The 12,500-nt window shown below is 41.7% G+C and overlaps 1 protein-coding gene across 1 annotated transcript in view; it reads right to left on the bottom strand.

Moving 5' to 3' along the window:
- The window catches only part of LOC143138387 (CMRF35-like molecule 8), an 11,956-nt gene extending 4,499 nt beyond the window's left edge, over nucleotides 1–7,457 (bottom strand). The window contains exons 1-4 of the mRNA XM_076298865.1: nucleotides 7,193–7,457; nucleotides 6,484–6,822; nucleotides 5,888–5,950; nucleotides 4,351–4,434 (exon numbers count right to left, since the gene is read on the bottom strand). Of these exons, the coding sequence (XP_076154980.1) occupies nucleotides 4,351–4,434; nucleotides 5,888–5,950; nucleotides 6,484–6,822; nucleotides 7,193–7,232 (526 nt within the window). The 5' untranslated portion in view covers nucleotides 7,233–7,457. The remainder of the gene's footprint in view (nucleotides 1–4,350; nucleotides 4,435–5,887; nucleotides 5,951–6,483; nucleotides 6,823–7,192) is intronic.
- Nucleotides 7,458–12,500: the final 5,043 nt, after the last annotated feature.

Here is a 12,500-nt window from a genome sequence, read left to right as displayed (position 1 = left end):
CTATTAACAAGACCCGTTTTTTACTTTTTAAAATTTGTAATACTTCCGCTAGTTCCAACTTGAATATTCGCTAAAATGTCTCATTAATAGTTTGTGAAATTAGAAATGTACAAAAATAACAATTTTCTGTGTTAATTTAAATGCCTTGCGGCCACCAATCCGTGACGTCATACCTTCAGTGAACTCTCAGAAAGTGCACGCAGGCACAGTGCTGCAGGAGACGTTTGGGAGCACGGTAAGGTCACTTGGCAGTTAGCCTACCTGAACATGCAATAGTATTCAGCTTAGAGATAGAGAATAAAATGTTTAAAGTTGTTTCATGTTTAATGAAGTAGGCTATCAAACCCGTTTTAACCATGTCATGGTCCATCAGGCCCGGAGTGGGTAATCGGGAGAATCGGGAGAATTCCCGGTGGGCCGCTTCACTTTTGGGCCGGTCGAGGGAAAAATATTGACATTTGCCACGTTGATCTATCTTCTCTTAAAGTTGGCTACACACGTTCACATTCTATGCCTAACACCGCAGCCTCTGCATGGGTTGTTCTCCCCTCCCAAGAAGAGTTGGTTGGGTTTTAGTCTTCTCTAAAAAGTTTTCTCAGATACCATAGCCGGGCCGGCCCTACCGTGGTGATAAGCGTCAGGGAGGATGGATGGTACAAAGAGGCCATGAGGGACTGAAAAGGCTAGGTAAAAAAGACGAAAAGTATTGGGGGGAAATGCTGCCAAATGTGCCAAGCTTCCAGATACAGCTTCCGAACAGACATAAGTGGCAACTGGTAAAGAGAGATAGCCATGATTAGCGGCGTAATTATTGGGCTAATACTGTACGACGTTGTAGCGTTGTCAACCTATTCGCAAGCAACATACAATATTAAATTAATTAAAATATTAGCCTTTTTGTATCATCCAATATGGCGATTCATATACTTTGCAAATATTATGCAAATATGGATAACAAATCTCAAGCTTGATCTGTGTATGCAGTAGCCTAGGCCTAAAAACAAAAGTAGCCTCTGAGCAGCAGATCAGCCAGTCCCCCGCTGAAAATGATGAGCCCGAAATTAGCTATAACTGGACAAGTAGAAAAGATAATAGAGTTAACCATATGAATTAAAGTTATTTAATGTAAGAAAGAACAGTATATGACGGCAGTATGCTACATGATCAACCTATAGCTTATGGCTTGTTTGCTCAGAAGTGGGTGTAGTAAAGGATTAGGCTAAATCACCAAACAACAACATGATAGCTGACCCATGCAGAAAAAACATGTAAACAATAGTTCAATATGCCTCTTAGTGGAATTGTGGGATACATTTAATACTTTATTTCTTCCTTCCTTTTTTGTTAACTTATCAATCTATCCTTGTGGAATAGTGGAATATTGGTACTAATAAAAACTACAGGATAGTAAGAGCGGAACTGTTGTTTTATTTATCCAATTTCCACCACCACTAAAAAAGTTGGCCGGTCTTGGACCTGAAACTCCCGGGCTGAAAAGTGGCCCCACTCCGGCCCTGTGGTCCATCCATTTCAATAACCTGCCAGCTTCGAAAATCTAAGGCTGAACGTTCATAACATATTCTGGTTACTATGTTATATAGTAGCTTAGGTTAGTAGACCTAGTTCATAAAACAGAGTAGGCAAACCTTTTCTAAATCGTCATAAGCCGACGACATAGGCTACTGTAGTTGTTTAACTAACCCAACTCCACACGTCCTTCTCTGTTTACAGTAGGCTACATTACGCGTCATTTCACTCAGTGGCCACATGCACAGCACGTGAATCTGCAAGACACCAGCTTGCTAATGGTGGTAGTTCACTGTGATAAACATTAAAATTATAGCCAGACTAGGCAATAACATATTTGCTGCCGCTAGGGTGCGTCTTGATTTCTAGGCTATTAAAATTAGCTTTGAATTTAATCAATAAGATGTAGCCTTATAGCCTATGATCTCTGTGTAGACAATAGCCTAATGAAAACTGAAAAGACCTATCTGTCTGTGCCCTGGCTACAGTAGGCCTACAGTACATGCACTCCTATTGAAGCATGATGCAAGATTCCATGCTGCACTTTTTGCAAATGTTATATTTTTATTTTGTGGATACAGTGTGATGGAAGATGTTTTATTTTGATAGAATTTGCATGTAGCCTATGTATTCTCTATTGGGTTGAAATCAAAATTAAGTTTTAAATAAAGTTAACACGTTTTCTGAAAATGTTGTTCCATGTGCCCTTTTTTTAAATTTGAGCCCCTGCCCCTTCAAAGGTCTCTGCACGCCCCTGTTGCGTGCAGAGGGAATTTGAAAGACAACCGTTTATTCTGCCCCTCGGACTGAGTACTGTGAATGGTGAGTCCCCAGACCCTACATCTTGATGTGGGTCTGGCTTGTCAGGTTATCTCTGAGCATTAATTCCTTTAAATCCAGTGTCCAGAGTCCATCAGCAGCTCCAGTTTGTGGCGTCTCTCTCCTAACCTAGTCTTTAAAATAGTGCTTCCGTCTCTGAGTTTCACTTTAAACGTATTGGGGGAGGGGTGTGTGTGTGTGTGTGGTGAATATATATGTGTGTGTGTGTATGTGTGTGTGTGTGCGCGCGTGTGTGTTTTTTCAAGTGGTCTCAACATAACACCCTAAGGAGGACCCTAATGATGGCTTTCTGTTTCCGGTAGTCCTTCTGTCAGTCTCTGTAAACGTACCCAGTGCACTTATAAATCAACACTCAAAATACCAACACATACCCATATGTAAGGGATAATGTATAGAACGCCGATCATTATTGGGAAAATAAGTCCCGACAGGGCGAGCCGCGCAGTGGAGGGGTCTTGTTCCGCCCTGAAGGGACTTATTTTCACAGTAATGACCGGCCTTCTATACATTATTCCGCTTATTACACGGCTACTTGCCAAAACGAAATAATTAACTCCCCACGACATGACTTTAGCCTACATAGCGTAGCCTATTTGTTACCGTTCATCGTGGCATGCTGAGAAACAAATAGTTCGCAACAACACACGCTGAACTTGAATCAAACATTCTTTAGAACACAGCTGATCAACCGTCTGCTTTCACGTTTGAATGAAGTTCCAGTCCTTGCGTAGTGATATGAAAGACGTATCAGAAGCACAAAGCCCGTTGCCATTGACAGCGGTAATTATATGTTTGCAGCGGTAATTACATGAAAATATTTTACCGTAGAACCTTGGGAAATCCCATTCAAGCCAATGGAGCATTCTACTTGCCTTGTGAAGAGCCGTGTATTAAATATATATACAGTGCAACGCAACCATATTTTCCTCTAAGAAGCTAACATAAGAATTCATGTATGACCATGACCATGACCAGTTCTGTTTTGTATTCAGATCATTGCTTAAAGCTACATTGTGTAATTTTTGTGTCGATTCTTAGCAAAAATCCATTTTTTGCTCATGTGTAATTACTTCCACCAACAAATCAAAGTATCCTCGTTAGCGTAAAATCTGCCATTCAGTTTCCTGTGTAACACATTAGATTCAACCAGAGGGTGTCACTAAAGCACCAAAACCTCCGCGATATATTTTTATGTGTATTGTATCATAATAACAGAACAGAAGACCATAGGCTAGGCTACTGTCTGTCTTTGACTCTGCCGAGTAAAAGTTCTGCATGCGTTTAATAAAATAAATGCAAACAAAGTTCAGTGTAAACTGTGTAAAGGAAAGCTGGCATGGATCGACCACAACCATGCACAGCCACCTACGATCGGAGCATGTTTGCACTGGGGGGTACATCTAGGCTACAGGTCAGCAGTCAGAGGCTAGCTTTTTGGTTAGACCACGAACGTTAGATGCTAAATACATGTCATAATGTCTTCATGTTATATTCATAATATTATTGGACATTAGGCCTTACTGCTCGATCACACCAGAACAAAGGATGACTGTCCTCAGAAACAACAAAAACAACACGCTACATTTATATAGCACATTTCTCGACACTTAAAACGCTTCACAGGGAAGGGGGAACCTCACAAACCACCACCAATGTGAAGCACCCACCTGGGTGATGCACGGCAGCCATTATGCGCAGTTATAGAGATGTATGTACAGTAATAGAGAAGTGAACGTTTCTTGTGTGGTTTGGTCATTTGGGTTTAGTTACAGTAGTGTGACCCCAGAGTCCATCAGCTGCTCAAGTTTGTGGCTTCTCTCTTCTAGCATCTGAGTCTTTAAAATATTGCTTCAGTTTATGTGAGTTTCACTTTGCACTTACTGGAGAAGGTGTGTGTGTGTGTGTGTGTGTGTGTGTGTCTGTGTGTGTGTGTGTGTGTGTGTGTGAGAGAGAGAGAGAGACAATCCATGTATAATTTCCTACCTGATTGTGTTGTATTTGAATTCCCTTGTACAGATGTTGATTCCAACTCTGGAGCTCTTGTGTTTCTGGATGAGTGTGTGTCACCTGTATGGGTAGTAGCAAACACATTTGTGTGTGTATGTGTTTATGTCTTTGTTCTTTTCAGCTTAACACATAAACAGTGATGGGTCCAGAGGTGTGTTCAAATGCTCTGAACAAAGATGAATGTTTAAAGAGTAAATGTTTTCCTTATATAGTTACATTTTAACAATTATGTGTAAAGATTCAAATTATTAAATGTTCACAATTTGCCTTATTCACACGGCGGCCATTGTAAACCAAAATGAGGCTATGGGGTCGGGGTCCCAAAATAGTTTGGCCCAAGGGAAAGCAAATTAACAACATTGTGACAATAACTGCTTTCAGACATAGGTGTAAGTCTGCATGTTCTGCCGATGTCAAGCGGTTGGGACGTATGAACAACATAGTCGGCTATTTGGAATTCCGAACTTAGCCGGCTCTTACACCACTCCCCTCCTAGTATATCCGACAGACATTATGTACTGTAAATGAGCTTGTGTCTGAACGAAGCGAAGAACATGCAGAGATTCTTTTCATATGTGTCAGTGTCGTTCACACATATGACTAGCCTGAAGAGCCAGACCCACATCAAGATGTAGGGTCTGGGAACTTACCATAGGCACTGCTCAATCCGAGGGGCGGGATAAAAGGTTGTCTTTCAAATTTCATCTACACACAATAGGATAGCGCTACAACCAGCTACAACTCATGAGTCCCATGCATTTTCCCACCAGTGGAGCAAGTTGGCTAGTTGATCAAACTTTTGCTAATTTAAAAAAAGCTTAACTCGAGTTGCGATTCAAAGACCGCTGTTCGCCAGCTGCAGCATCCATCTTCTTTGTAAACCCTTGGTGAGTTGCACAGTTTTGAAAACAAACGTTTAGGGTTGTTTTAAGGACATGTTTGTGCATGCCTGTAGGCAGCCACTCTGAAGCAGTAAAGGCGATTCAAAACGAGTGAGAAAAGTCGAGACAGGACCAATTGTCAAAATTTCGGTGTCCACCACTCTAGTTCATCCAAAACAAACCAGAAAAGGGACTCAAAGTGCTAAATACTGGAATTATCCATTAAGTATATATACTCTTTTTGATCCCGTGAGGGAAATTTGGTCTCTGCATTTATCCCAATCCGTGAATTAGTGAAACACACTCAGCACACAGTGAACACACAGTGAGGTGAAGCACACACTGATCCCGACGCAGTGAGCTGCCTGCAACAACAGCGGCGCTCGGGGAGCAGTGAGGGGTTAGGTACCTTGCTCAAGGGCACTTCAGCCGTTCCTACTATACTGGTCGGGGTTCGAACCGACAACCCTCTGGTTACAAATCCGAAGCGCTAACTAGTAGGTAACGGCTGCCCCCTCAATTATTATTAGCCATGTATGCTAAACAGAAATTATTCTTCCATCACATACCCACTGTGGTGGTGTGCGTTTCTTATACGATAAGTAAGTATGGCAGTTAACTCCTCCACCTACCTGTGGGGCTGCTGTGTGCTGACGTACTTCCTGTGATTAGTGGAGGTTTTGAGGTGGGAGGGGCTAAATGAGGAAGGGGGAGGAGAAACAGAGGAGAGATGAGTGGGGGAGGGGCAAACCCTTTTAGAAATAATACTGCAACAACAGATTAATGCTCCTGAAATATCCCTAATATTAACACTAGATATATGCTTGTATAACCAAATGGGCTAATAATTTCCAGATAATGTAATCACTCCTAATATTGTTATAATCTTTGTGAACTTGTGAACAGGGAAACCTGTTCGAGTCCATGGCCGTTTTTTGTGCCAGGCTGTGAGTATGTCCGTTTCTGCTGTGAAGTTGCACATGTTTGGGGTCTATGCTTATTGACTCACTCTTGTAGCCTGCCCCTGATGGACGGTTGAGTTACTACAGGTTTTGGAACGTCTGTGTTGGCTGCATTGTTTGATATTGAATGTTACTGCTTGTTTATGACACATTTCTGGTGGTTACTACATCTGGAAATGTACACTATTGGGTTCTACTACGCTCCTTAAAAGCCACTAGTAATATTATTGTGACATGAGATTTATGCTCCTGATAAAGTGACTCACCCTGCTCCACCTCCAGCCTGAATTCTGTATATCTATAATCTTTATCATCGTCATCAAACATTGAAGCAGATGCACATCTGTATGTCCCAGCATCGTCCATAATCAGGTTGTGTATGGATGCAACAATGACTCTGCTCTCTGAGTCATGATAGAGAGAGTATCTTCCTTTGGTATATGTTTTCCCATGTGCTTTTGTTAATTCAATGACAGTTTCTCTGTTGCTCATTTTCATCAAGTACACAGACATGGGGTCATATTCTTGAGGATATTCACACCTGATTTCCACACTTTTCCCCACAGAACCATTCAATGTCTGAACACAGCATACCCAGCTCACACCTGACACATGGAGAAAATAAATGAGTGTGTGTGTGTGTGTGTGTGTCTCTCTGTGTGTGTTTATAAATATATCAATATATGTATGTATTTATTTATTTATATATTATAATATACATTTATATTACATGTAAAAAGCACAGCTAATCTACCAAGCTAACAACAATGTTATAAATTGCATTATACTGTAAAAATACATTAAATACATTGACTAACTGACACTGAAACCTGACCATAATGACCAAACTACACAGGAAACTGCTACTCCTCTCTGTTCTCACTTCCTGTTTCTAAGGAAACTCATCTCTTCTTCTGGCGTAACTGAGCAGTAAGACCTAATGTCTAATAATATCACAAACGTGACATCACTCACCTGAGAGCAGGAACAAGATGGAGGAGGTAAAGACCCTCATGCTGACCGAGATAAAAAAAAACAGGAGAAATGCCTTCTCTACAATTGAAAAACTTCTGTAAGTTCTGTTTTCTGCACAAGTTCTGTAAAACCTTAAACTGACAAACTGTATCTCTGATCCCGGTTACTATAACCTAACCTATAGATCCCTTAACATAATGAACCTCTCTTAACCTATAGATCCCTTAACATAATGAGCATCTCTGATGTTGATAATAAAATAAAAGCCCAGAGTACATCAGCTGCTCGAGTGTGTGGCTTCTCTCTCCTAAAGTCTGTCTTTAAATATGTGCTTCCTTCTCTGAGTTTCACTTTAAACACACAGAGAAAGGGGTGTGTTTGTGTGTGTGTGTGTGTGTGTGTGTGTGTATGTGTGTTCGTGTGTGTGTGTGTGTGTGTGTGCGTGCATGCGCGCATGCATGTCTGTATCAGGGGGTCAGGATTTGAAGGGTTAGCTTCAGCCAATTAGCATGGCATTTGGCCGCCGACATTTTTGAAAACATGGCGTTACATAGTTGCAACTTCTGGCACCAGTTTTTACATGCTGATTGGTAGATGACAGCTCATGCACGAGTTTAGTGTTGGGCACGAGCGTCCTCGCGCATGCACGTTGGTTTGCATTCCTGGAAGACGACAAATAAACAACTACTTGGATTAAGCTACTGATACTTGTCTTAATGCCTACATGGTTAGGCTGTATTATACTGGACTTTGTGGTAAATAAAAGAAAAAGTAAATGTTGTCATATCAGGATATTATTTGCCTTATGTGGGTTGACAAGGTAACTGACTATGACCGTACATTTTAGCAGATGCATAGCAATGACCTATATCCAATTATTAGCCTACTCATTGCGTTGTGTATGAAAACTATTTTAAAACGTAGCCTGTATTCCTACCTGTAGTCCATGACAACGCAACGTCTGGATCATATAACCTGTCTCCCCAAGTGATTTAAAACTAAACAAATGTCAATGACTACTTAATTATAGTAATTTTCGTTGGATAGCCTATTGCGTAATAGGCCTACAACCTGTCCAAATATAGCATTTAGGAATAATTATTTGTGTAGCCTAAAGTGACTCAATATTGATTCACATTGTATATTATCACATATGAACATCACATTAGGACTTCAATTTCAAACTTTTTTGGCTGAAGTAGCTAGCCTAGCATGGGCCATTGAAATGAATGGGGGCGGGTCACTTTCTCCAGTTATATATAATACCTCCATGGTCTGTATGTATGGTGTGCATATGTGGTGAGTATGTGTCTGGAGATGTGGGTTTTTTATTTGAGGTTTTGGTCTCAAAATAGCACCCAGAGGAGCAGCCTGATGATGACTTCCTTCTGCCAGTCTCTGTAAAATCTCCTGTACACTTAGTAATCAAGACTGAAAATACATGCCCACAGTGGACAGGCTCCACAGGTGATCTGCATGCAGGGCGCTGACCTCGCTCTGGCGGCCCTCTGGCTTCTGCCCCCACTGCACTAGGATGGAACCTTGTACCCCGTTGCCACGGTGCAAGGTACAGCTCGCTAAGGATTTCAGTCTAAACTGACATTGCACTATTCCCACCCTCTTTTCAATTGTACTGTATAGTGCATCTTGCCTGTGCCTGTTGACCTTGACAGGGACAACAAGCGGACATCCCCAGCCGCACTCTCCCTCTGGACAATTGCATTACCCTTAGTATATATGCAGCCATGTTTTCCTCTAAGAAGCTAAGATAGGAATTCATGTCTGACCAGGTTTTGTATACTGATCATTGCTTAATGATGAATAAATGGTGCCATTTTCCCATGTCAGTCCAAATAAGTCCAAATAAGTAGTTGTTGACGGAGACCCAGGTTCAAGGCCGGGTCGGGTGACTGCTTCCTCCATTCACTACAGTGGGCTATTGGAATTCACCTGGACTATTGGAGTATTTGACTATATAGCATATGACTATTCAAACCCTAACCAGCTGTCTAGTTGTGATCAAATTACCCAAGATGCAAAAGCCCAGTAGTAACATGCAAGTATCGTAAAGACCATAATATTTAAAGAGCAATATTGGACCTTGATCAATTTGTTCTTCATAATAAATATTGTTGAACCTTTTGGCCTGAGGTTAAAGACAACATGGCCATAGCTAATTAAACGTTCATTTAAACCCTAATGTGTAAAACAGACATTCCAAATGATGTACAGAAACGTTGCTAATAATGTCTTCATGTTATATTCATGATATTATTGGACATTAGGCCTTACTGTTCGATCACACCAGAAGAAGGGATGACTGTCCTCAGAAACAGGAAGTGATGTACAGTAATAGAGAAGTGAACGTTTCTTGTGTGGTTTGGCCATGTTGTTGTAGTCAGTGTGCCCTCATGGTGATAGAGATAATAAATACAGAAATAAAACTTAAATAAAAAAGTTAGACAGTTATACACTTCTATATAACCTGAAACTGACTAAATGTTCTGATTCCTGATCCTATTTTGTATTATAATGTATAGATGCATTACCATCTCTTAATTCCTAAGATGAGATCCAGTCTTTTAAACCACAGAGTCCATCAGTTGCTCAAGTTTGTGGCTTCTCTCTCGTAACTTTTGAGTCTTTAAAATTTTGCTACCATTTATGTGAGTTTCACTTTTCACTTACTGGGGGAGGGGTGTGTGTGTGTGTATATGGTGAGCATATATGGTGAGGATGTGAGTCTGAACTTGTGGGTTTTGTGTATGTGTATGTGTGTGTGTATATGGTGTGTGTGTGTGTGTGAGTTTTTTTTTTTCAAGTGGCCTCAACATAACACCCAGAGGAGGAGCTTGACTTCCTGTTTCTTGTAATCCTTCTGTCAGTTTGTAACTGTAACTAGATGTACCGCAGAGCGGTACAAAATATGACCACCGCCCAGTCCAGCACATTTTTTCCACAAAAAGAAATCACGCTGAAAGGCCTATATGATTCTAACTGTCTCACTAAATTGCATTATCCACACTCAATTCTCACTGGTATCTGCTAGACAATAAGTACCAAAACATGATTGGTTCATAGATTTCACATGTAAAATTCATTTTATACAAGCCCACCTCCATCTGGCCTGTTCATAATTCTGAGAAATTCTTGATTGTTTGTGTTATGTTATGTGTGTGTGTGTGTGTGTGTGTGTGAGTGTGTGTGTGTGTGTGTGTGTGTGTGTGTGTGTGTGTGTGTGTGTGCGTGCTTGTGTGTGTGCCTGCGTATGTGCCTGTGCATGCAAGCGTACAAATGTCGACTGTGTGAGTATGTGTCATACATATGATTACTGTGAATGTATGTGTGTGTGTGTGTATCTGTTTGTGCACATGTGTGCACATGAAATGGGTTAACATGACCCCTGGAGGCAAACATACGGAAAAAAATGGTCATCCTAGGCCCTACAGTTCTCAAGATATTCACAGAGAACTGTGTCTGCCCTACCCTCCTTTCGGGGGGTCCTGTGGGATAAATATTTTATATGTTAATATTTCTCTCATTGAATGTTTAGTATACCTTACATACATGTAGTGAAATCTAATTGTCATCTCCTTACTCTGACCCTTGTGTTTTCTGAAACTCCTATGTGGGAATGTTTAGTTAAATTAACCCCTGTGTCACCGAACTAGGATGGGGGGTTGTAAACATTTCACTGTGGGTAACCCTCAGGATGGGGGGTCGTAAACATTTCTTATCTCTGTTAAAATAACAGATGGTTAAGTGATTAATGGAGGGTGACAACTTGTGATTTTCCATGGGTGTGGGGTAAGGTATAAGAGTTGGCTTTACACACAGATGTGTGGGCTTGTTACTTTGACATTTCATGTGGGTAACATGCTCCCGGCGTCGTGAATAAAGCTGCAGTCTCACACCAGTTGTCTTGGATTAATTTTGACCACATTAATGGCGACGAGGATGGGATTACCTATCTATGAGGCACAGTGAGGAGGACCAAAGGCACAGGACCCCAACCATGTCGACTGGAGGGAGATCTCTTTGTGATCTTGGGAGAAGGCCGTCATCGGCAACAAACACTGCTCTGCGGCACCCAGCCTGGCCAGAGGGAATCCTCCTGTGTCTCGGATACGGTAATGACTGGATTTGGTGGTCACAGACAACTTGGTGGTGAGTCCCTGATTTTACACTTTTTAAGCTGGTAAAATAGGGAAGGCCTGTCCTACCCATGAGAGGGGTAGTGGTTGTGTACACGGTTTTCCTACCTGTGATGGAGGTAGAGGGTTTTCCTGCCTAAGGGTGAGGCGGAGGGTTTTCCTACCTATAATAGAGGTAGAGGGTTTTCCTACCTGGGATGGAGGTAGAGGGTTTTCCTGCCTAAGGCTGAGGCGGAAGAGTGCACTATTTCCTGCCAGTGATAGTGGTAGTGGCCTTACTGCCTATGCGTAGGTAGTACTTTTGGTTATGCGCATTGGTAAAATAGGCCTAAGAACATTGGGTATCTGATAAGATTGTCATCACATTTCAACCCGTTCTCATCTCAGGGCGTCATATAAGGCCGTTTTGTCACGTCCTTCGGCGTTTTCTATCCACGCATATAGCAGCCTTTCGCGTGTAGGTGCACGCTCATGGCTTTCAACCAACTTCAGCGTAAAACCACCCGCGATGTTATTAGACGCTCTGGGCTTCACTCGTCATTAATTCACCACAATGTTGAACGACTGCACAGACGTAGGTTTTGAGCAACAACGAGTTATGTTTCCTCCATGATGATTGGCTAAAACAGGAGCTCATTAATCGTTTTTGATATAGGAGTTTATTGGCCGTTTTAACACCTTTATTGTGCGAGAGAGATGCTCGTGGCTTTCTCCAATGCAACCCACGGGCGTTTCACAGGACGCATTCGGATTTGGCCAAATTGCAATACAAGGGCGACATATCCGACGCTTTCAGCAACAGTGCGGACAATTTGGTTTTGTTTTAAATTATCCAGTAACCTTAATTTAAACATGAATGTGTGCTTGTTAGGCTTGGCCAAAAAACACAATAATATGTGACATGCCCATGCCATCTATTGCCTGCATAGAGGATTTGATTGGTCATTTTCAAAACCCTTATCGTGCGAGAGAGACGCTCATGGCTTTCTTCAATGCAACCCACGGGCGTTTCACAGGACGCATTTGGATTTGGCCAAATTGCAATACAAGGGCGACATATCCAACGCTTTTAGCAACAGTGCGGACAATTTGGTTTTGTTTTAAATTATCCAGTAGCCTAACCTTAATTTAAACATGGACGTGTGCTTGGTAGG

This window comes from Alosa pseudoharengus, unplaced genomic scaffold (assembly GCF_046254945.1).
Source record: "Alosa pseudoharengus isolate Yale_2024_CS ecotype anadromous, Long Island Sound unplaced genomic scaffold, YU_APseudo_1.1 YU_APseudo_1.1_scf_21, whole genome shotgun sequence".
NCBI classification, from domain to species: domain Eukaryota; kingdom Metazoa; phylum Chordata; class Actinopteri; order Clupeiformes; family Clupeidae; genus Alosa; species Alosa pseudoharengus.
This window is presented reverse-complemented; position numbering and strand designations above follow the sequence as displayed.